Source organism: Paramormyrops kingsleyae, chromosome 1 (genome assembly GCF_048594095.1).
Source record: "Paramormyrops kingsleyae isolate MSU_618 chromosome 1, PKINGS_0.4, whole genome shotgun sequence".
NCBI lineage: Eukaryota > Metazoa > Chordata > Actinopteri > Osteoglossiformes > Mormyridae > Paramormyrops > Paramormyrops kingsleyae.
This window is the reverse complement of record NC_132797.1, coordinates 11,697,958-11,721,261: the sequence shown is the minus strand read 5'-3', so window position 1 is coordinate 11,721,261 and position 23,304 is coordinate 11,697,958. Positions and strand designations below refer to the sequence as shown.

Below are 23,304 nucleotides of genomic sequence, written 5' to 3'. Positions count from 1 at the left end.
GAGGCATTTGACCTCAATTTGGCATCGGTGTCACCTTGGCATTCGTCACCTGAGTAAATATACACTTGTGCGGGTGGGTAAAACAGTAAGCCTTGGATGAAAGGCTCTGCTAAACAACCAGGCAAAGATTATAATGCTAGACAAGGTCTATAGGGTAACTGACCTCGATACAGACTGGGGTAGGGCTTAGGGAAAGTTATGTGGTGACATATTAATGTAATCGGTTTGAATAGCACTTACAGTACATCGCAGTACATCATCTCCTTATCATGGGAGTAGTGGGATAGTAACTCCTTCTGACCAGTCAAAATCATTACGAAATCTTGACACATTATCTTCAAAGGCCAAGCCATAGTCAAAGTAAACTTTATTGTTATCTCAGTTATATACACATATACAGTGAGACGAGAGATGACATGATGAGGTGACTCCAGTTTCTACAGTTTATAAAAAAAGCACATAAAGTACATATATATTTATATATATAAACTGTAAATATAAACTCTAAACAAGTACAAATGTGCAATTTAGTACAAAAGGTATTTTTGACATTCAGAAATTGTGTAAAGGTTGCATGTAATTATGTGTATATTATATATGCATGAGATCAGCATCAGTTCAATGGAAATATACAGTCAGTCTATAAAAAATACAGTAACTCTGAGACCGTATGTCAGTACTGCCTCTCACTGGGTTACACTGGGGTAACGTTCCGATAACCCTATCGTAAGGTGAAAATATCATAAGGCGAAAATGCATTTTAATATAGCACACCTAAACTTAACAAACATCATAGCCTAGCCTAGCCTACCTTGAACGTGCATTGGCCTACAGTTGGGCAAAATCATTAACAAAAAGCCTATTTCATAATAAAATGTTGAATATCTCATGTCATTTATTGAATTATGTACTGAAAGTGAAAAACATTTATTTATTGTGACGTCGAAATATAGTAACAGGGACCATGGTAACCCGGATAGCGTCTGCACACGTAACGTTGGTGTGTTTTGTGCATGTAGCAGCATATAAGACCGATGTGTAAAGTGCAAAAGTGCAAAGTAGAGCTCAGTTCACAGTTCAGGGGTGTGTGGGGGGGGGCAGGCAGTGTGTTGAGGAGTCTGGTGGCTTGTGGGAAAAGGCTCTCAGTCTGGCCGACCGGGCTTTGATGCTGCGATAACATCTGCCAGATGGGAGCAGTGAGAGGAGGGGGTGTGAGGAGTCCATGCAGGGGGTGTGAGGAATCCGTGTGAGGAGTCTGTGCGAGGGGTATGAGGAGTCCATGCAGGGGGTGTGAGGAGCCCGTGTGAGGGGTGTGATGAGTCCGTCAGGGGTGTGAGGAGTCTGTGCGAGGGGTGTGAGGAGTCTGTGTGAGGAGTCCGTGCGGGGGGTGTGAGGAGTCCGTGTGAGGAGTCTGTGCGAGGGGTGTGAGGAGTCTGTGTGAGGAGTCCGTGCGGGGGGTGTGAGGAGTCCGTGTGAGGAGTCCGTGCGGGGGGTGGGAGGAGTCCGTGTGAGGAGTCTGTGTGAGGAGTCTGTGTGAGGAGTCTGTGCGAGGGGTGTGAGGAGTCTGTGTGAGGAGTCCGTGCGGGGGGTGTGAGGAGCCCGTGTGAGGGGTGTGAGGAGCCCGTGTGAGGGGTGTGAGGAGTCTGTGTGAGGAGTCCGTGCGGGGGGTGGGAGGAGTCCGTGTGAGGAGTCTGTGTGAGGAGTCCGTGCGGGGGGTGGGAGGAGTCCGTGCGGGGGGTGGGAGGAGTCTGTGTGAGGAGTCCGTGCGGGGGGTGGGAGGAGTCCGTGTGAGGGGTCTGAGGAGTCTGTGTGAGGAGTCCGTGCGGGGGGTGTGCATGCATCTAAAGAGCCGAAGATGTTTACAACATGAGTTTCAGCCCAATAAATTTTAGAGATCTCGGAGTGAATCAGTGCAGGGGGAAAGGTTAGTCGCAGTTTCATCATAACCCATAAAACTGGGCCAGCAAACCAACTGTAACAGTCAGGTCAGTGGGTGATTAATGAGGCCGCATTGCTGAAATCATAAAACAATTAATGCTAATCTGTGCTACTTCACCCTAATACAGTGTCCTTGAGAAGACTGACTTCTGAGCCCTGATATCTGAGTTCTTTGGACCAGTCAGCACTCTGACATTAAAAAGTAAAGTGAGACTTCAGCTAAACCCTTCTTAATTTTTCATACTGTGTGCCTGTTACTTATATATAATTTTAAATCTAGACACAGTATAAAAATAGGATAGTTTGCAAGATTCTGTTCACAGGTAGTGTAACAGAATTATAACAGCCACCAGGAACAGTATGATTCATCTTAATGACTTGGTATTGTTTGCCGTGCATAAATCAACTATATTAAGCTTGGGTAACACATGTAATTTTTCATTCACATCACTGTAGCCATATAACTGCATGTGCCTACGTATGATTATTAGTGCAACAGTGGCTTGAAACTGTTCGTATATGCAAAGCCAGTGTAAGTATCATTCATAAGAGTAAATTAAATCTGATTAATTAACGGGTCTGCTAAAGCAACAAATCAGGATGTGATCTAGTACAGGCAAAAGGACCGCACTCTTTCAGAGTACGTGGGACTAAATGTAGAATTCAAAGTTTCCACTCGGGGGCGACGTTAAATTACACAAGGAGCAGAAGCGCCGTTATATAATTTCTAGCCACACAATTAGATATTACTTGGCATTACTAATGCTCAGCACTTGCGGAAATCCGGTAATAATGTACATGACAGCGGTCATCTCGGAGGCGCACTGCTGCATGGATGTTACGCAGGTGCGGCTCTGTAGCGTAAGAACGCCCTTAAAAAGCACGCGTCAGCCCGCTGCGCTCCTCTGAACTCCCGGCAGGAGCCTGCGTTTGTTTGGAAAAAGAAAAGAAAAGGAAAAAAAAAACAGAAAAAGCGAAAGAAATAACAAAAAACAACTGAGCAGCCTTCAAACCACCACGTAGTGTTGAGTCGTAAACGAAGGATAACTCGGGATAATAAAGGTATTTCTAATACACGGAAATTAATTTTGGTGGTGTTGTAGCAAGAATTAGTATGGTGAGCAAAGCTGGAAGTCTTTATGATATTTTAGTCTCTCCTTTTCATTTATAATTCCCTTCAGTAGTTTAAATGAGGCATTTTAAAACGAGTTTTGATAAGCCGAATAGTCAGTGAAACGGCAGGAATCTGTAGGGTTTGTAAAATTACTCAGCGGGTCAAACGTGCCCATTATCATTATGGATCCATTCATTCTAGTTGCGTAAAAACATCAGGAACATGTTACACGTCTTTAGAAGGCAACTTGACTAATCTCAAGTTTAATTATAGTGTAGCACCGGCTGCTTTTGATTAAAAAAAAAAAAAAACTGGTTGCTTGACTTATCGTAAGTTAAGAATGGTGCCGTCTTAGCATTAAAACCGACGTTGTGGATGGATCTGTTTTTTGATGCATTTATACACCTTAGTTCATAGTTCGTTAGTCCCTCTGTGCGTGTGTTTTTTGCGGTAAACCCCAACCGGGGTGTGTAAGTGTGTCCCTTACGCTGCTTCCCTCGTTAGCCGCCGCCCAGCGATGGACGCGGGTGTGATGCCCAGGAGGCACAACCCAGTGGACAGCATATGCAGGAAGCTGCGCACCATCCAGCGCCGCGACCAAGAGGCTAATTCTCCCTTCCAGATCCCCAAGTTCCGGTCGCGCAGCTATGACAGTCCGCAGTGCGGCCTGCGGCACAACCTGGAGGCGATACTGAAGAAGCGTGCAGTGCGCAGTGACAGCGAGCCCCCCAGTCCCTCCACTCCCGGAAGACCATGCACGCCCCACGATGCAGACCTGCTGACCCCCACCGGCTCCCCCGGAGTCGTACACACCCCATCTTACTTGGCCACGCCTACCAACACCACCTATACCATTACCAGCGCTCTGGTTGACCGCCGGGGACCCAGTGAGGGGGGGCCGTGGTCACGAGTCTGCTCCACCCCCGCTACCCAGACCAACGAAGGCTTCTTCAGCTTCTCCCGCTGCACCAACTACACCAAGCGGGGGGGCCGGCTATCTGACGGGGACCCTCAGGAGAGTCCTACCCCCAGCATGCTCTCCTACAACCTCAACTTCTGCTCCACGGACAGCTCCAACCTGCAGGATGGGGGGGGAGGCTACCCCGCCCTTGTGGTGAAGCGACTCTCCATGGGGGATGGTGAGTAGCTGGGGTCTCAGATACCAGACCAGTCCTTAGGGAGTAAATATGTAGACCATCTGGGGGGGTGGGGGGGGTCCCCGAGGACTGGTCTTAGAAACACTGTCATATAACGACCAGCCAGATCTCCTGCTTTTGGGGCTTTAGTGTTTTTCTCTGTCTGTGGCTGGAGAAGCAACAATTTGAAGTTAGTGTCTTGGAACAAAAGCATCGTTACATCAAAGGAAGGGGGGTTTCTGGAGGGGGTCCGTACCTCTTTATCCCCCCCCCCATCCCCCACATCCCCTCAATTACCTTGCACAGGTACCTTGTGCCCCTCGGAGGACCGGAAGGAGTCCATGGCGGAAATCAGTCTCATCTGTGAAGAGGACCTGCTGGACACCATCTTTCACGCCTGCGACACGCAGCGCAGAGGTACGTGCCAGCGAGGCGCGTTCAGGTGTGAAGCAGCTCATTGTCACTTCGCCCCAAACGCGCAGGTCTTTTTTCGCCGTGTGGGATGTGTCGTATGAAACGGCGGGGAACCTGGGACGGTGGAGAGAAACCGTCCAACTTGTGTCTTGTAATTTTTTCCGAGTCCGTGTTGCCATGGCAGCGTTTTGGGTTCCGCTGTGTTCCGCCGGTCCCGGTGCGCCCCGTATGAGTCAGTGGCGTGGGCGGTGCGTGTTACAGAAGTTCTCACTGCCCCCTCATCTGATGCATACGCCAGCAGCCCGCAGCGGGATGACTTCCGGTGAGTCGCCGTGGCGATGCCTCTAACTCCGGCCCCTGCTTCCAGGCAGAGTGTACGTGTCCTGCCTTGTGGACTACCTGCGGCACACCACCAGCCGAGGCTCCGAGGACAGCGGCCTGGAGGAGCTTTGCAACATGCTGGATCCAGAGCGCAAAGACGTCTCCATCGACCTGGACACCTACCACGCCATCATGAAGGAGTGGATCGAAGACTGCCGCAACCAGGGGTATATACGGAGGGGCAGCCGGCAGGCCCAGTGGGCTGGGTGTCTCCTAGAGGGGGCAGTAATTTCAGAGACTGCTGGCGTATTGCTTAGCTGTCACGTGGGGGTGTGATGACGCACTGCAAAGGCTGCTAGTGTGGGTTTGGTGGATTTGGAGGGTTCCGGAACAGCACGGTACTCAAAGCCGTGGCCGAGATGCCGCAGTAAGACTCTCTCTCTCTCTCTCTCTCTCTCTCTCTCACTCTCACTCTCACTCTCACTCTCTCTCGTGTAAGTTTGTGTGTTATCACTTGCTTGTCAGATTCTGATTTCGTTTTTTCACGTCTGTAGATTTCAATAATGCCTGTTCCCCTCGCACCAGGGACTGCACTCCGGAAGACCTGACACAGGAATCGGTGAAACTCAAAGACAGCTTGTCAGGTAAATCTAATAGTCATTTGGTGTGTTCTGAGTCAGACTTGCTATTCGGATGGCTGGTTGGTTATGTACACAAGGGTAGTAGGCAGATGGGGGGTGGGAGGGGGGGGGGTTCTTCACCTGTAGATGAGGCATCTGCTCATTTTATAAATCATGAGGGAATACATTCAATGTGCTTCAGCTCAAGTTCAGAGTGGATGCAAATGTTTAATGGCCTGGTTCCCATTTATGTTCTGCAGTTGTAATTTTTGAAGGGTTCCTTGACAATAAGATTAAAGAACAATCCTTGGGGGTGTCAGCTTGATGCTGTTGTTAAGCAGCTTTGTCGAAAGGCATCAGCCAAGCATCTGTGATTGACAGTGAAGTGTGTCATTCCCCCGATGCCGGGTCTCTCTCCCCTGGGCTCCTGCCACGGTCCCCACACAGCCAGGCGATCAGCACTGCTGAACATGACCTCCGGCAGCCTGGAGGCGTTTGGGGGCGAGGCTTCACGGGGTGATCTGTGAGTACAAAACTGACCCCCCCACCATTCTGCTTTGTGGAGTCCAACATGCAGACTGACGAAAAAGACCTTGGTGTTGCTTTAAGATATTTTGACTTGGAGCCTGTCAGAATGGGAAGGAAGTTAATAAATGACAACTGGCTAATCAGACATTGCTTAGGACCCCGAAATGGCTGGGCGGCCCTGACTCTGATCGGTTTGAAAAGAGCATCAAACTATTAGAATCCTATCTCCACTTGGTTCTTTGAATATAAAACTTCTAATATGATTGTGTGTGTGTGAGAGAGAAAGAGAGAGATCTTGCAAGTGGGTGTATTGCGTATATCAGTGTTTCCCAACCCAGTCCTCAGGCAGACAGTCCACATTTTTTCTCCTTCCCAGCTTCCAACCAATCAAGAACTCAGAATACCTGGAATGGGTGTGTTGGGAGCCGGGAGAAAACAAAAATATGGACTGTCTGGGGTCCCTGAGGACTGGGTTGGGAAACACTGGCGTATATACCTGTGTGGTTATGACCAGTACATTGGCCAAAGCTGAATGCCTACACCTGAGGTAATGGAGGATGGTGAGCGAGGCTGACGTGCTGCTCTCTGTGTCCCCAGCGAGACCTCCGACCTGGTGTACTGTGTGGCTGACCTGCAGTTCAACAACCACAAGCTCCAAGAGGAGGTCAGGAAGCTGAAGCAGGCCATGGAGACCATGGAAGAATCCAACCAGAAGCTCATGGAGGAGAACGAGGAGCTCCTGGCCCGGGCCAAATTGTACATCCTCATTTTCATCCATTTCAGCCCCCGGCTTCTGCCCATGTATCCCAAAACTCGTCCAGATCTCCATGTGACCCTGGACTCTTGCTTAACTTTGATGCTTATGGCTTCCATGTTTACCCGAGAGGATTTGGCTGGCAAGGATTCTCCTGAATCCTGTAGGAGGAGATGAACTTTCAGGATTGTTCTGTAGTTCCTGGAGGGGTCTGCAGGGAGGCTAAATTGCAGTCTTGATTGGCTGTTATGAGCGACCTCGTTTGTGAAATGGTCGGGGCATGATCATCCTGTATCTTCATGGCTGATATCTTAAATGCCCTGCATGGTCAGAGCACATGGAACATTTCATTAATTTATTTGTTTATTTAACTTGATGGTGACTGATGTAGCACTGGGTACATCCTGCAGGGGTCAGCAGTCGGCCCAGAAAGAGAAGCTGCTGAAGGAGGAGGTGGAGGTGATGAAGGCTACTCTCAGTGCCTCCGAGGAGGGCCGTGCCCGGGTGTCAGCCCAGAGTAAGCAGACCGTAAGTGTCCGGTCGCGACTGGTTCACCGTACTAACGCTGGGGCACATCTAGCGAGTTCTGGACAGTCATGCTCGGTCTTCAGCGCGTGGATTAATAATCAGGAGCATTTTGTCTGCAACCCTGGTTTCAAACATGCATTTGTGAGACATTGTTTTGTTAGTGTTGATAACGTAATTATCTTTGACAGAAAAAAATAAGTATAATTGGTTTCAAGGACCAGGGTTGTGGAGCCCAGCTGTGCACTCTGTTCGACATTTCGTAGGAAGGCCTTTACTTGTAAACTGCAAGGTCAGCCTTTTAGCTGGGACCAAGCTCTGCGCCAAGTCATGTTTTGATGCTGCTGTCACCCTGTGCCTTTTGAATAAGCATGTAAGTGCACCACCGCTCCTCTTCTTTTGCAGGAGGAGGAGAATCAAGGCCTCATTTCAAAGATTGCATCTCTTCAAGAGGAGGCACTTTAATTCCACTCTGATCTTCGCTAAGCGAATATTACGTGGTTGTCAGTAGCAATAAACATAACTGAACATAAATGTTATATTACTGCATGTAGTATTGAATATTAAATGCCTGTGTAGATGTTACGTGCGTGCTGTAGGTTTCTTGGCTTAAATACCCATTAATAATCCCAAACCCCTAACTTGTAACCAGAACCTTAAGATCACCATGGAGAGTGATGATCTTCAAAAGAAGATTATTGAATTGTGTGACCTCAATACTGACCTCCAAGTAAGTCTGTGTTTTTGGCTGATTCTTCTTTTGCTTTGGTCAACATACGAAGATTTAATTTATCGTGTGGTTCAAATCTAGCTGCAAAATAAGCATCTTTTTTTGCCAGGAATATGGTGCAAGATGGTGGTCTTGTCGGACTTGTCGTCATGTCTTTATGGGGCGTCCTTATATAGGCTTATTTGGTCGACCATGGTAAACAGGAAATATTATGGGATAGTTGTTGTGTATAAAACCGTGTCTTGGAAGATTTGCTAACGAAATGACAAAATTTGTGCACTAAAAGTGAGTGATTTGAGCTTCAGAGATTGTTCTGCATGAAGGTGCCATGTTCCTCTTCCAGGTGCAGATCCACGCGTTTGATGGACTCCTGAATGAGAAGGATGCATTGGTGCTGGAGGTCAGCATCCACCTTCCAGTCAGGATGTCCATCCATCAGCTTATCCAGTACAGCGTCACGGGCCAATCAGAATGTGCGAGCGGTGACTATGGTCTGCTTGGGATGGTGCTGGAGATGCCCAGTCAGCTTGTCTCTGCTTACTGTCTCTCTGGCCTTTACTCTCAGCACAGTAGGCCGTTTATGTGCTGGGAATCCTTACTGCAGTAAGATCAGAACCTGTTTATTTTCATGTCTAACACCTGGCTGCGCTTGGTGTGTTTAGTGTAGGAGCGGCTGAAATACACTGAATATATTTAAAACTAGGCAGGATTTATTTATAGGTTTCTCCTGGTACTGTGGTCATTCCTTTCACTGAGAGGTCTGTCCAGTTCCGTATCATTGTGTCACCTGCGGCTCATACTGTAAATGGCTGCGTTTGGCACGTCTGACCGTAAATTAACAAAGATGTCCTCCCTCTACAGAGAAATCAGCAAATCGAGGAGCTGAAGGCAGCCATAATTGAGTATTCCTCAGTCACTGAGGTGAGCCTGCGGATGCTGGTTTTGAATCGGGGGGGGGGGGGAGACTCCTGCCTTGGAAGCAGCTCATTTTTTTACTCTGAATTTTCCCTTTGAAGTCAAAGTATGACTTTTTTTCTTTTATATCAGTTTTTAATAATAAAAATACTAACCTGAGAAACAGTCTTCAGTCTGGACTTTTCTGTGATACGTGTGTGTGTGTGTGTGTGTGTGTGTGTGTGTGTGTGTGTGTGTGTGTTCCTCACTGGCTCCAGGTCCTGAGAGCGGACAAAGCCAGGCTGGAGAGCCAGATGCAGATGATGCAGCCCGATTTGGGGGTGTAAGTGTCTGCCCCTATTCTTCCAAGTGGGCACCTTCTCCCTCTCAAGCATGCAGACACTGAGACCACGCATGTTGTCTGTTCGGCAGTGCCAGTCTCTCCCTCTCGGTGGCGTACAGGCTCAACCAGATGAGTTCGGGGTCTCTGCAGGCAGAGCTGGCTCTCGCTCAAGGGAAACCTGAGGTCAGTCACGCGTCCTTGACCACTTGGGTAGCCAAAGGCCATCCCTGCACCTCCTGCAACCTCCCACGTACAACCGGCACGTTCTGGTCAGCTTGCATATCTTGGTTCTCCCCAGGTCCCGGAAAAGCACTCCTCCTCCTTCTTCGCCTCCTCACTGGATGAGACCTTGGATCGGGAGGTTCTCCTCCTCCTCCAGGGACCCACGCCTGAACAGATGTCCCTGGAGTTTAAGGCAGTCATCAGCAAACTGGTATGGTCCAGCTCAAAGATCATGGGATATATAGGGTCAGATGTGACGTAGCTGGGATGTATAGTCTGAATGAAGTGTGATTCTAGTCTCCATGTGTAACATTTTTCTTTGAAGCCAACTGACTGTCTGTACTGGGGCGGGGTGGTTTCAGAATCAAGACTTTAAAGAGGACAGTTATACAGTCCTGAGTGCAGTGAAGGAGCTTTTTGAGACCTACACACAACTGGACAGTGGCTGGGATAGGAGAATGCAGGTCAGTCGTGTGTGTGTGTGTGTGTGTGTGTGTGTGTGTGTGTGTGTGTGTGTGTGTGTGTGTGTGTGTGTGCCACCCTTTTACCCAAAGCTTTTTCCTGGATCCTCAAGGCAGACCCAGGACATACTGGAGAGATTATATCTCTTGGCTGGCCTGGGACGCCTTGGTATTCTCCCAGGGGAGCTGGAGGAGCTGGCTAGGGAGAGAGAGGTCTCTGCATACCTGCTCAGACTACTGCTACCGTGACCCAGAACCTGGATGAGCAGTTTAGGATGGATGGATTGATTTTCCAGATCCACTTGTATAGCTTGATATTTACTGATGAGCTTCCTGGTTCCCTGACGTCTGAGGACTCGGGACTTGTTCATGTTTTACCCTTTGGTCCTCGACTCCACATCCTCGCCCATGGAGCGCCAGTCTCTCCCGGTTCCGCATGTCTGTAAGCGAGCGCACACGCAGATGGCTAGCAAATGCCGCTCCTCTTGGGTTCGCTATAAAGACTATTGTCTGTGGAAGTGTGAATGAACTGTGTGGGCTGCTGTTTTGTTTTTTTCCTGAATTCAGAGATGTATCCATTTGGTAAAATGCGTCATCAGAATTTCCATGGATCCACGCTTTGCTGACCACATTTCGACCTGTCAGATTCCTCTCCAGTGATTTTCTCCGTTCCATTCCGCTTGACACATTCCGCGCTCATACCCAGTTATTTAAGGATTATGTAAAAGGCTGATCCCAGGGTTCCCAGTAGCTGGGTTGCCTTGCCTGGGCTATTACATAACTGTCCATTGTAGCGGGCAGCAGGCTAGATGGAGCCACAGCCGGGGAAGCTGTTGCACCCCTGACAGAGCGGTTCTGGTAACCTGGGAAGCTTCTGAAGCCGTCCGCCGTTCCGCCGCAGACCCTGCAGGTGGACCTGGAGCAGAGGCGGAGGAACTGGGCGCGCAGCATAGAGCAGCTGGAAGAGTACACCACATCGCTGGAGAAGGAGCTCATCAAGATGGCCAGCAACATGCGCAGGTCCCGCACCGAGATCCTGCACCTGTCAGTCAGGTGAGGGGGGGGTGGAGTCTTCAGGGACATGCGGGGGGGGGGGGTGGCGATTCTTTTAGTGGGAGTGTCAAGAGGTGGAGGAGAGTAGGACTCCCATCACTTGCATGTAGGATTTGGGGGAAATGGCCTCCAGATGGATGGCGGGTTGGTCACCGGACTCTCGCTGACTGGATTGATCCACTTTAAGTTAAATCGAGCTGTGATTGTAATCCCACCTGCATCGGGCCTTCAGGTCTTGGGTCTTCATTTGTGAGCCACGTTTGATGCTGGTGACATGTCACTCCCAGCTTGATACAGTATGATGTAGTGCAGGGTTCTTCAACTCTGGACCTCGATTCCAAATCCAGGCCGTGTTTTCAGTTCTCCCAGGTAGTTGTTTAATAATTACTGATTCTGATTGGTCAGAGGCTTCACACCTGACTGACAGGTGAAGGAAGGCTGGAAAACCAGCAGTGCTCGGACCTCGAGGACCGTGAGTTGAATAACCCTGATGTAGTGGGAGGTGAAAGGGGCCAGGATCCATAGTTTGCTACCAGTCATAGGATTCACTGGATGGTCTTAGTTTTGGGGTCTGGATGTTGGGTGGTGTGGACTGGGTAGAGATGGAGGCCTTCAGAACTTCATTGTTTCATCCACTCTTACCTTAAGTGGTGTTTTTGTTCCCTTCTATCCTTTGTTCTTCTGTTTCCTCAGATGTGTAATCTATTGTTCCAGCTGCATTTCATTGTTTCTTCCCTCTTTTGTTTGGTGTTCTGGGTTCATCGGTCTCTCTCCTCCGGTTCCGTGTGTCTGAGCAGAGCATGTCTTTCAGGGTCCAAGACCAGGAGAGTCAGAAACAGCAGCTGCGCGATGAACTGGCCCAACTCCAGATGTCTGGCCAGGAGGCCACAGATGCCAGCTCTGAGGACCGACCGTGGCAGGCCGTCGACAGCTGGTCGCAGACGGAGGACCTGCTACAGGGGGGCGTCGATAGCAGCTCCCAGACAGAGGCCATCCCATGGGACGGCATCGAGACCAGCTGCCAAACCGAAGACCCGATAAGGCAGGGAAACGATGTCAGCTGCCAGACCGAGGAGGACCTGCCACAAGAGGGTGTCGAAGCCAGCTCCCAGACAGAGGCCTTCCCATGGGACGGCATCGAGACCAGCTCCCGAACTGAAGACTTCTCCCCACCAGAGGGCACTCATGCTAGCTCACAGACGGAGGAGGATCTGTTTCAGGTCAGTTTTACGCGGGTTTGGGGATGATGATGATTATGATGATGATGCTAAAATACAAATAAGCCAAAGATGACATGCGGTGGCTGTATGCAGAGCAAGGAAGGAATTTGCCAGGAACTGGAGGTCAGTTTCTTAGCGTGTGTTAGCAGAGCATCGCAGGGCAAAAGGTAGCAGCTCCTCCTCCACATCGCGCTTCATCCCGATACGGAAAGGCTGCCATAGGTCTCATACAGCCGCTGGCAATTGTGATGGATGGGGGGGGGGGACTCAAGTGCATTAGAGAAGCGGACCAGTGGAACGGCACAAACGGGTGGGAGGTGTTTGAAACTCCAGAGGACTCGGTGAGCTGTGCCGGCTGCGTGGGCGCTCATGCCACTTCACTCTCCCCTTTTGTTTCTGAAGTTTTTCTTTTTCGTCTTTCTCCACACATTTGTACTTCCTGTTCGGTTTGCAGAAGAACAACCGTCTGCGTGTTAGAAATAGAAAACCGACTAACACTTACGGCGCGGTCCTCAGGTCTGGGGAGGGTCCGGTGCCCACGCTCTGGGCGAGGAAGGAGCGATCAGGGTGTGTGAAGCAGAAGGTGATTTGCTCAGACAACAGAATGAGGAGATAAACGCTTTGGATGAAGATGAGCAGATGGACCTTGGGGGCCTGTGGGGGGCAGAGCTGCAAGCCAGCCTTCCTCTCACCCTCGCAGTGCCTCTTGGACAGAGCTCCAGGCAAGTGTTGGAAGGTGAGTCTTATCTTCTCTGCGGCAGCCCACCACCACAATGTTTTTTTTTTTTAAATTTATTTATTTATTTCCTTTTTCTTTAAGGTTTAGGCAAAAGAGGGGCTTTAATTCATATAGAGGGGGCAATCTTATCAGCCAATCATAAGTTTGGAATCTGAGTGACAGGGCATGCAAGGGCCAATCAGCTTTCAGCTGGGGCCAGTGCTCCGCCCCCTCATGCGTGTCTTTCCCAGGGCCCCTGATGCAACAGCTGCTCTGTCACTTTATCAATGTTTATCTCCTTTAAAGCCAATTGTTCAAATATCTTCCGAAATTTCCATGCTTTTCTCTGTTAGATTCACAGCATCACAGATGTGCATTTTTTATTACCCACTGTTCAAATGGCTGTTCAAGTGTCTCCCCATATGCCCATGGCCATGTGTGGGGTGGATTATGGGATGGCAGTGGCACAGAACAGTGTGGATGAGAGCTGGTTTTAAGTAGTTCTGAATGCGATGAGAGTATTATCTCACTCAGACTTCATCCTCAGTGGTGTCAATGTTCAGATACATCAGCCCTCTATGGAAAGGCAAGCTTCATCAGCTCAGAGGTTCAGCTTGAGCTCCTAACACCGTCGTGCCATGTGAGGTGGTGCAGGGGGGGTTACTCTGAGTCACGCGGTCAGCATGGTCACTGGACCCCAGAAACTACGCCGGCATGAAACCAGTTCTAGGACTCAAAACTTCATTCTGACTTTTTTTTTTTGTTTCAGCAAGTGTAGGAAAGGTGAAGGAAGGTCTTCAAAGACATGGTCAATCTCTCCAGGTGAGTGCCAGTGTTTTTGGTCCATAAATGCTTAACTTTCCTATGAATCAGACTTCCTGTCTACATGGTCCCCTGACCACAGTGCCAGGTGCAGGAGGAGTGACAGCCCCAGGCTGATGAATTAGGACCCAGGTGTGACCTCCATGCTGATGCCAAAGGGATTATGAGGGACTCCCGTATAAAGTATTCTCCCACACACTTTCCCTCACATGGGACTCACCTGGCTCATAAATTTGCTAAACAAATGAATGCTGACCGATTCACTGGGTTGTTCTGCCCTGAGCAAACACATCTCCCATGGTGCACTGGGAGGGTTCGTATCTACCCTGTGAGATGAGTGGAGGCTGGCCAGCAGCTCTGCTGCTAGAAAGTCAGGCTTCCATGACACTTCTGCGATCCGACCTCCTTGTCCTACTTAATGCTCACTCACTGGAATTAGAAATTGGCCCGAAATGCTAAACAATCTATACATTCAAGGCATGGCTTCAGGGAACTTGGCCTATTTTTGACGGCAGGTCCATCCCCAGGGGTGTAGGAACCAGGGGGACGAGGTAGCGTGTAAACCCAAACATATAGACCTTTACTTTAACTTGTGCACTCCTGATCACCATCTGTCGTGTACCGCTGCCCATCCCTGTCAGTGATATCGGTGTTCCACAGCCGGAAGATGGAGTAGCAGAATGGAGTAGCCCTGAGGACTCCACCCATGGGGCTTCCTGGACTGCGGGGGTGATCTCTGATTGCTCTCCTCGTCCACATTCCCACTTCCACCTCATCAGTAAGGCCTCTGTTCCTGTCCATGCATCAGCTGTCGGTCTGTGGCACTTAGAGATGCACCCACCTAATTAACGCTATTTGCATACGGCCTGCCACCCTTCAGACGCACTAACCCTGGAGTTGCTGCTGCCCCCATCCCGTGTTTGGCTTCCCCTGCCAAAGGGGGGCTCCTTGCAGGACCTGACGCTGCTGGCTGGGTAAGTCTGCCGTTTATCGTGAACTGTCCCAGTCATGCTTATTAATACCTGTCCCTGCTGTACGGCCTGTAAAGTTTCTACTTGTCCGAGTAAATATCAGGCAGCGTTACATCAGCGGAAGGCGATAAGCTTATGTAATGTCTGATTCAGACTTGTGCTGAGCAACAGATGCTGCATTTAGGCTGTGTGGTAATTATGTGGGCCATGTCCCTCCCTCCCTGCCTCCCTCCCTGCCTGCCTTGCCTGCCTGCCTGCTGGCAGACTTTGCAATGCAAAGCGATGCGTTCCGCACACCCAAACGAGGTGTGGTGCCCCTTCAGATTGGGTGGTGTAGCGCGGTTGCTGACTTTCCTCATTTGCGTGCGCATGGCGAGCGCCGGGACTGGGCTGCGTCAGTCTTCTCCTGAGTTTGCCGGAGTCACCGGCAGGTTCCTCAGCTCCTGCGCTCTGGCCCGATCTGCACCTCATCCCCGCGCGTCCTCTTTACCAGGTCCCGCCCGGTCTTGACTCGTGGAGGAGCCTGTCCGCCTGCGGAGGAGGAGGAGGAGGAGGAGGAGGAGGAGGACTCCATCTGGAAGGAGGATACCACTGCTCCCGGCATGAGCGACAAGCAGGTCAGAGGAGAGGTTTCCTTCAAGATCGTCAGTGAGGTGCTGTCATGCTCCGCCCTCATCCAGTCTCACATTCTCTCATCTCTTTGACATTTTTTTTACCCCTCTCACACTGCCAAATGCCACCCCCCACTTTTCACTTCTGCTCTGAAAAGCAAGCCCTTCACATGGTCCTGCCACAGGTGGTGCTGTCAGGCTTGTTGTGCTTGTTGTCATGGAGTCAGAGTCGGGTTTTCCGAGGTGAGGAGGCTGTTGGAAGCCGCGTTCACGCCAGGGTGGTCGCTAGGAGACGGGAAGTGCCGGGTGGCCTGTGTACCGTGCATGCGTGCAGATTCCAGCTGGGTGGCACCACTGGAGTGTCTGTCCGTTTGAGGTGGCCTTCAGAATCGATGAGGGTAAAGTGGGTAGTGTGCACTAAAGAGATGTTGCCTTGTGACCTCTGGTTTTTGTGACCTTTGACCTTTGTTATTGGGACCAGTGTGCATCGTGGGAAGGGGACACTATCGGAGTTGGTGCGTTTTCAAGTATATTACTGAAGAAGCAATAAAGTCCTAAGTGATGGTCTGGTTACGGGCAAGGGGATAAGGGAGAAATTGATATTGGAGAAGGGCACAATTTAAATGCAAAGGTCTTTTTTTTTGGGGGGGGGGGGGGGCACACAAATGAAGATACATTTACATATTGAGGGTGTCCTGCTGTCCCTTTGCCCTTGCATTAGATTACTTATTATGCACATTTTTACTGCAAGTATATCTGGTTTTCTGTAGTCTGCAGTTGGCATCTGCTATGGAAGACCTTACCCGCTTGTCTTCACCAGCTAACTAACCATACCGCTAATGGCATCAATGGGTTAAAGGCTGAACGAGTCAGAGCCGGACAGATTGCTGTGCTGAAGCCGATGGGGGTCGTGGCCTGCAGAAGCTCTGCTAAAACTTTACGTAAGGGTGTCTTATGTAAGTATGGCGCGTGGGGGCTGAGCGGGTAGCGTTATGCTATGGAGGCGTCAGCTTGCACCTTCTGGAGGATCGCGGGCTGGGATCAGCGCTCTGTCTACGCCGGGCTCCTCGCAGGCGGGCGTGCCGTGGGCTCAGGTACGGGGTGCCGTGTGTGTGTTGCCGCAGGGCTGTGTGTGCATGTGCACCGTATCCCGCTGTGACGGGCTGTGTGTGGACGCTCAGCCGTCTCGCTAGGTGTTCTGCTATCAGGCCGGTTTCCATGCACTTTGCAAATTTTAATTGATACTTAACTATCGTTTTGCTACATTTACTAAAGCCTAAAATATGGAACTGAGCTGTACGGTGTAATGTGGAGTTTTCCATGTGCGAGGCTGTGTACTTGGTCATCGCTGGATCACCGTCCCTGCTACTGTTTTCCAAGAATGAATGTTATCAGCAACTAATCATGATAAAAAGAAGCCTGTGTTTATGACTGAATTACAGGTAATAGTGAACCTGCTTCTGATAATGGCATATCAACAGCGTGGGGTAATAAGTGCAGTTGCCGATAGTAAGTTTGTGTATGTTATAAAGTTGTGGAATTTAGGATATGAAGCTCTGAGCTTGGTCTCCTCTCCCCCTGGTGGTGGGCCTGAGTACTGCTCGAAGATTTCCTGTCTTTCGCCTGTCTGCTGCCTGGCCTGGTTTTCATATCTCTTTACTGTTCTTGTTTAGCAGTTATCTGTGGACCAGGTATCATCCAGCAGTAACACGGCGGATCGGTGAGTGTCGTTACATCAGCTGCTGTAATGGGCATCATGCAGTCTGATTTTTTCATGGTACTTATGAAAGTTTTATCAAGGTAGTTATAAAAGTGACTTGCTGGATGTCCCATTCAAACACCCCCCCCCCCCATGTTTCTGCGATTTTCTTCCCAAATCATTGACAAATGTTCAATATAATGGCATTTGAGATGTTTGAACACGCCCTATATTGATAATGTATTTCGCAGTAGAACTATGCATAGCAATGTGCTAATTCAGAAATGGGCAAATGCATAGCAATGCGCTAACTGTGACACTATAGCTTAGGAGTGAGGCAATAGGGGAAAGGCGTAGCGATGTGCTAACTGACTGACGCTATGGCGCGGTGGCTCAGTGCATAGCAATGTGCTAATGTGGCACTCTACTGTCACATGTCTAGTCTGCCGCTGACACCAGGAAAGGGACAGGAGGCTATGCAGGTTCTTCCTGAAGAGAAGAGCAGAGCAGGTAGGGGACGCCCACGCCGGGGTGTGGTTTGACATCATTCTTGGGCTTAGCTCATGAATCACTTGCTTTATTCTCAGTCAGTGCTCGCTCACTCTCTCTCCTTGTCTCTCTTTTGGTGTTTCTCTATTTCTCTTTAGCTTCCCCTGAACTGGTGGCAGGCAGAGGAGATAGTAGCCCTGTGACATCAATCTACAGAGGTCCTCTCCATCCAGCGGAGAATCGCGCCGTGACAGCCGACGTGAAGGGTGGGTGTCGTCGTCTCCCCATTGGCTCGGGACCTGATCAGGTTTGTGCACTCATGTGAACCCCTGTCTTTCATTGCCTTGCAGATGATGGCCTGTCACCACCAGCGCTAGGAGGTCAGAGCCCACAGACACTCCGAGACTCCATGAACCTGAGGAATAAGTTTAAGAGGGAAATGGTAGGTGTCCGTGGGTCGCCCAGGCTTAGTCTGATACTCTGTTCATCTGCACATGTTTAGACCAAGTCACATGTTTGATCAAAGAAATTACCTTTCTTATGAGTGGGTTGCTTGGGGGGTGAGGTGGGTGATTCTTCTTTCACTGTTTATTAGAAGGTGTCTGACTTTGGATAGGGGGGAACTGTAGCACGTATCACCCAGGCGTTACCACAGTGTTGAGAACTTGATTGACATAGAATAAATATCTGAGCTACTGTACAAAGTTCTTATAATCTTTGGTAGTTTAATGTCTAGAACAGGGGTAGGCAGCACTGATCCTGGATTGTCAGTATCCAGCAGATTCTCCATCCCACTTGGTGTCTGAACCACACCTGATCTTGGGTGAACAGTAACTCATCAGGTAGGATAGAAAACCTGCTGGATGCCGGCCCTCCTGGATCAGGGTTGCTTACCCCTGGTCCAGAAGGTCTATGTGCTGTAGGAGAAGATAAGATGGTGTATGTTGTTGGTCAGGTACTTTCACGGAGCATGGAAGCTATTGAGGAGAACAACACACAGGAAGATCTGGGAGAAATGTCAGAAAAAGAAGGTAATTTGTGTACCACATGCTTAAGAGTGGTATCGTGATTTACAGGTCGTGATGTACGGGACCTGCTATTTTCATAGCAAAATGATTTAATTTTATTCTCAGATTGGACAGGCATGAATTTACTTGAAGAGTAAAAATAATTTTAGAGGATCAGTGAGTTTTTAAAGAGCAGGAGGTTCTTTCCATACAGGTGAGAATCCACTAAATGACGGAGACGTGAGTGACGAGAACAAAGAGGAAGACAAAGACAGGTCGGTGCCAAGCACTTCTGTACATTTTAGTTTAATTTCTAAGTAATATTTCATGGCCGCTTTTGTCCCTCACTTACGATTGATTGTTCTGCTCACAGTTTGTCTCAGAGTGAAAAAGAGATTGAGGTGAGTTGGGAAAAAAAGCTGGATTCAAATATCCTGTGTCCTGTTACCCCACACCGGTCGGTTCGGATAGTTCTGTATTTGGCATGCTTCTCCCCTCAGTGTGTATCCCTAAGGTTATATCACTTATCGACTATGGGTTTGCATGCGACTTGTCACCCAGACCGAGTTCCATCGGCTGTCGTTGGGCTTCAAGTGCGACATGTTCACCCTGGAGAAGCGGCTGCGCCTCGAGGAGCGTTCTCGTGACTTGGCTGAGGACAACATGAAGAGGGAGGTCTCCAGCTGCCAGGGGCTGCTCCTGGTATGTCAGTAAAGCAGGGCACCACCCTCAGGAACAATGTGGGGTACCTTGATTGGGTCATCATAAAGGAGGAGGTAAAAATGTAGCAGATCTGTTCGGTCCACCAGACCTGCTTTCAGAACATTCCAGAGTCATGGTAAGCAGAACTCTTGGTAAGACTACGAATTAGTCTCTAACACTGGGTGTTGGTGTCCATTTTCTGCAGGCTCTGCTACCCCTGTGCAGCGATGACAACCAGTCCATGGAGATCATCCAGAGGCTTGGCAAGAACCTGGACATCTTGATCCAATCAATGAGCCGAGTGTCCACCCGCTCTGAGATGCTGGGGGCCATCCACCAGGTCTGGTGTCCAGGCGGGAAGGGGGGGGTGGTGAATGGGAACTGCATTAAGACTTGTAGGGGTAAATGCACTGGAAACTGATATCATTCCTGTGTGCCTCTTTAGGAGAGCCGGGTCAGCAAGGTGGTGGAGGTGATGATCCAGCATGTGGAGAACCTGAGGAGGATGTACACCAAAGAGCATGCTGAGCTAATGGAGCTGAAAGAGACCCTCATACAGAATGAGAGGTCTTTCGGCTCTCTTGAAAGAGGTAACTCAGCAGTAATTCTTTTCTGAAAAAAATTGCATTCGGTGGCACCTGGGTTAGCCCAGTTACGTCTGGAGACCAGGGTTGTACACGTGTTGAGTATGTCTACATGGGAGTTTGCATGTTTTCCCCTTGACATCTTGGGGTTTCCCTCAACAGTTCAAATACACTAAGGTTGCCAAATCATCCTGTGTAAGAATGAGTGCTCTGCGATGAGTTGGCGCCTCATCCTGGTTTATTCCCTGCCTTGCATCTGTTGTTTCCAGGATAAGCTCCAGACCACTGTGGCCCTGCATAACAATGAATGAATTAATGAATGAATTGAAATGTATCAGTATCATCTAAAACGGTACCTCCATGTTCCCCTCCAGATGACTTCCGGAACAAGAAAATGTCAGGATCTCAGTACTACAAGGTAACTAGGATATTTATAAAGACATCAATAGCATGTGGTCACCTGTGTGGCTCTTCTGCAGGTTCAGCCTGCAGTGAGTGGAACACCAGTCTCAGGCTGGATACAGCGCCGTAGTGACCCCACCCCACTGACCTCTGCTCAATCCCCTCTCATCAGCCCTCCACACGACGCGTCAGTATTGCAGTTATCCCCCGGAACAGTGGAGGACCCGCAAACTTTGACATGGTGAAAGATGCCATCCTGTTCATCAACCAAACACCTTGAGAACAGTGTTGAGCACTCAGATTATGGCAGGAGCTCCTACTTTATTAGATTGGAATTAAAAGCTCTTAGACTCGATTTGGGTTGCAAAGGGGCGGTACATTCCTGGAAACTATCCAGAAACTTTCCATTCAATGGGAAGTTACGCTGAGGAATTTTGGAAATATTCCAATTTGAAAACTTTGCATGGCAATTACCAAGAATATATGGAAATTATTCCCATATATTCCCAGAATTTTGCAACCCTAGACTCAGTGAGGATGAGCAACAGCTGCTGAAGCATTTAAACTCCACTTTGGGTCAGTGACTGGGTCAGTGAATGTTCTATATGAGCAGAAACTAGGAAGTATCAAGTAACTGCTCTGAAGAATTGCTTAATTTCCCACTCCATTTACACTTTACCACTCCTTCCGTGAGCTCCTGTTTATCTGTCAATTCATCCATCCATGTGGTTGTCTCCATCTTGAACATAAAATTACATCATATGAATGTGAGAACGTGGATGTCATATTGAAAACTCAAATCAGTTTATGTTCCCAGTCTTTGCTGCAGTTTGATTTGTCATGACATTAGCATCTTAGCCTTGGCGCATTTTCACATGATCAATGGACGCCTGATGTGTGGTTTCTCCATCTCTTCCCACCTGCAGACTAGGCCACATGACACAACAGACATAGAAGCAGAAACACTCAGGAGAAGCTCATGGTAGGTCTTGCTTAATGCTGAGTTGCCTGGGTGCTGATTGCTGAGTGGGAATTTCTAGTATGTGTTGAATGGTGGTTGGAGAGGATTATTGATTTAAAATCGACCAAGTTCTTTATCAATGCTTTGCAGGTTTTCTCTCAGGTGGCTTGTGAGCCCTAGAAAAATGGGTCCTTTTTCTTAATAATCCTTGTTTCCGTATAATAGTGTTATAACAGCTTCATGGGTACCCAGGAGCAATTCAAGCAAAAACCTAAAAGCCGTTCAGTAAACCATGACATTGCTTGAAGCAGGTGAACGGTTGTCTGTTGTCTCCATGGTTACAGGAAAACGGCAGGGAAGAACAGTCTGCAGCCATCGCTAAAGCGTGTCGTTAACTCCTGTGCTTGGGCAAAGAGTGAGGATTCTTCTTCGATGAAGGGGTAAGGATTCCCAGCGGAGAGCACTGGTGGATGTGAAGTTGACCAATCCCCTTAAACGGGCGGAACCTGTTCGTGATTGATCTCATCACATTTGCATGCATTGCTCTGTCAGGCTGGGAATCACTGTGGCTAGCTGAAGCGAGAGGCCGATTTCTTTTCCATGCACGACCGGTCTTTCCCATCTCAGACTTCATTCTCATGCCATTTTAAATGCACACTGTCTCGCCGCCAGTTGAGGTGTTGCCTGGAAACTCGGCCGCACGGCTTCTGCCCGATCCTCAAGCTGCCCACACAGCGTGCGTTATTAATGCCTGCAGGTACGAACGCGAGAGGCAGCCCCTCACTGAAGAGCAAAAGGAGGAGAATGCAGAGAGGAAGTTGGGCAGCAAAGTGCCGTCGCTTGTTATGTCATCCATGAAGTTAGTGGGACGTCTGCCGACGCTTTGATTAGCGTAGCGTAGCATAGCCGCTTTTTCCCCTCCTCCTTTCCATCCCTCCAGCCCTTGTGTTGGTGTGAGGGCTGGCACCGGTGGCGCTGGCTGCTCTGTGATTCTTGTGCTCTTGGTGTCGTCTTGCCGCTGACCCATCCTTCCTCTTCCTCACTCACACACACCATCACCCCATGACCGTTCCCCACGCTCAGATCTTTCTCTTTCCCGTCAGGCCAGACCAGACCTCACCCTCGTTGGTGGCATCGCACCCTGTTGTGCCCAAGGGCGGCCGGAGTCTGTGGCTTTCGGTTGCGGTGGCGGTGCTGCTGGCAGGGCTCTTGGCGCTCCTGGCAAGCGTGGCCTTGCAGCCAGCGGTGGACGCGGCGCCCGTCGGACCCGGTGATTCCTGGGTGACCATCCAGCAGTTCCTGTGGCCGTACACTGGCCTGAGGCACAATGGGCAGCCGCCAGTGTGAGCGGCCGTGGCTCCAGCATTGGGGAATGGGGGGGATGTGACGGAGGGTGACACTAGCTGCCCGGATGGACTGTTCTTATGAGTGAAGGTGGAGCACTTGGACCGTGTCAGCAGTGTGATCCTGCTGATGCTCACGGCCTTCTGAACGCGCCCCCATGATCGTCGTGGCCTGTCGGAAATTCAGAAAAATGTCAACCTCATTGTGCCCCATTCTGTACTGTGTATGTGGGGGCATACCGTGGACCACAGCGCTGACACCTGCAAACACTGCCCAATCGTGTCGCAGATATCAGCAAATTGTTGACCAATGGAGGCTCTTCGTTTTAAACACTTGTGTTTTATTGTTAATATATCAAGGACTTGTTTTTTTTCTTTTTTTTTCTTTCTGAGCCCAGTTTAGACACCTGGGTTGCCTTGCATGGCTGCCTTTTTAAATCACTTTAGTAGTTCAGACACAGCTGCCGGAAAAGGTAAATTTTTATTGGTGCATATTTAAGTGGTAATAAATGACCATTTTAATACATTCTTTTGAGTGAAGCTTTCATTTTACCATTTTATTGCATTTTTGTTTGGTTGTGTGGAATTTTTGTTCTTATGGGACACTGTGTGTTGTTCTTGCTGTGTTGTTCACCACTATGAATTCGTACACATCTGGAAAAGGGTAACGTGAAACTTTCACAATAAAACAACTGATTCTATGCTGCTGTCTCGTCTGTCGA

At 49.3% G+C, this 23,304-nt stretch overlaps 1 protein-coding gene across 6 annotated transcripts; it reads left to right on the top strand.

Moving 5' to 3' along the window:
• Positions 1–2,349: 2,349 nt before the first annotated feature.
• lrmp (lymphoid-restricted membrane protein) lies at positions 2,350–23,283 on the top strand. Of its 6 annotated transcripts, none has more exons than XM_023816706.2 (39): positions 2,350–3,000; positions 3,557–4,191; positions 4,495–4,605; positions 4,970–5,150; positions 5,509–5,567; positions 5,991–6,066; positions 6,669–6,827; positions 7,236–7,353; positions 7,756–7,806; positions 8,003–8,080; positions 8,424–8,480; positions 8,942–9,001; positions 9,253–9,317; positions 9,407–9,500; positions 9,616–9,750; positions 9,902–10,003; positions 10,902–11,053; positions 11,865–12,273; positions 12,790–13,009; positions 13,761–13,813; positions 14,474–14,591; positions 14,694–14,787; positions 15,278–15,401; positions 17,072–17,115; positions 17,537–17,604; positions 17,742–17,849; positions 17,934–18,025; positions 18,539–18,614; positions 18,805–18,865; positions 18,964–18,991; positions 19,152–19,292; positions 19,498–19,632; positions 19,738–19,882; positions 20,251–20,294; positions 20,451–20,519; positions 21,205–21,260; positions 21,584–21,679; positions 21,997–22,098; positions 22,343–23,283. In XM_023816706.2, the coding sequence occupies exons 2-39, from the start codon at positions 3,570–3,572 to the stop codon at positions 22,584–22,586; spliced, it is 4,647 nt and encodes a 1,548-aa protein (XP_023672474.2). In that variant the 5' UTR covers positions 2,350–3,000; positions 3,557–3,569; the 3' UTR covers positions 22,587–23,283. The 6 variants fall into 6 exon arrangements, with proteins under 6 accessions (XP_023672474.2, XP_023672472.2, XP_023672475.2 ...); XM_023816704.2 differs by having other exon boundaries at positions 2,351–3,000; positions 17,069–17,115; XM_023816707.2 differs by lacking the exon at positions 20,451–20,519 and having other exon boundaries at positions 2,351–3,000; positions 17,069–17,115.
• Positions 23,284–23,304: the final 21 nt, after the last annotated feature.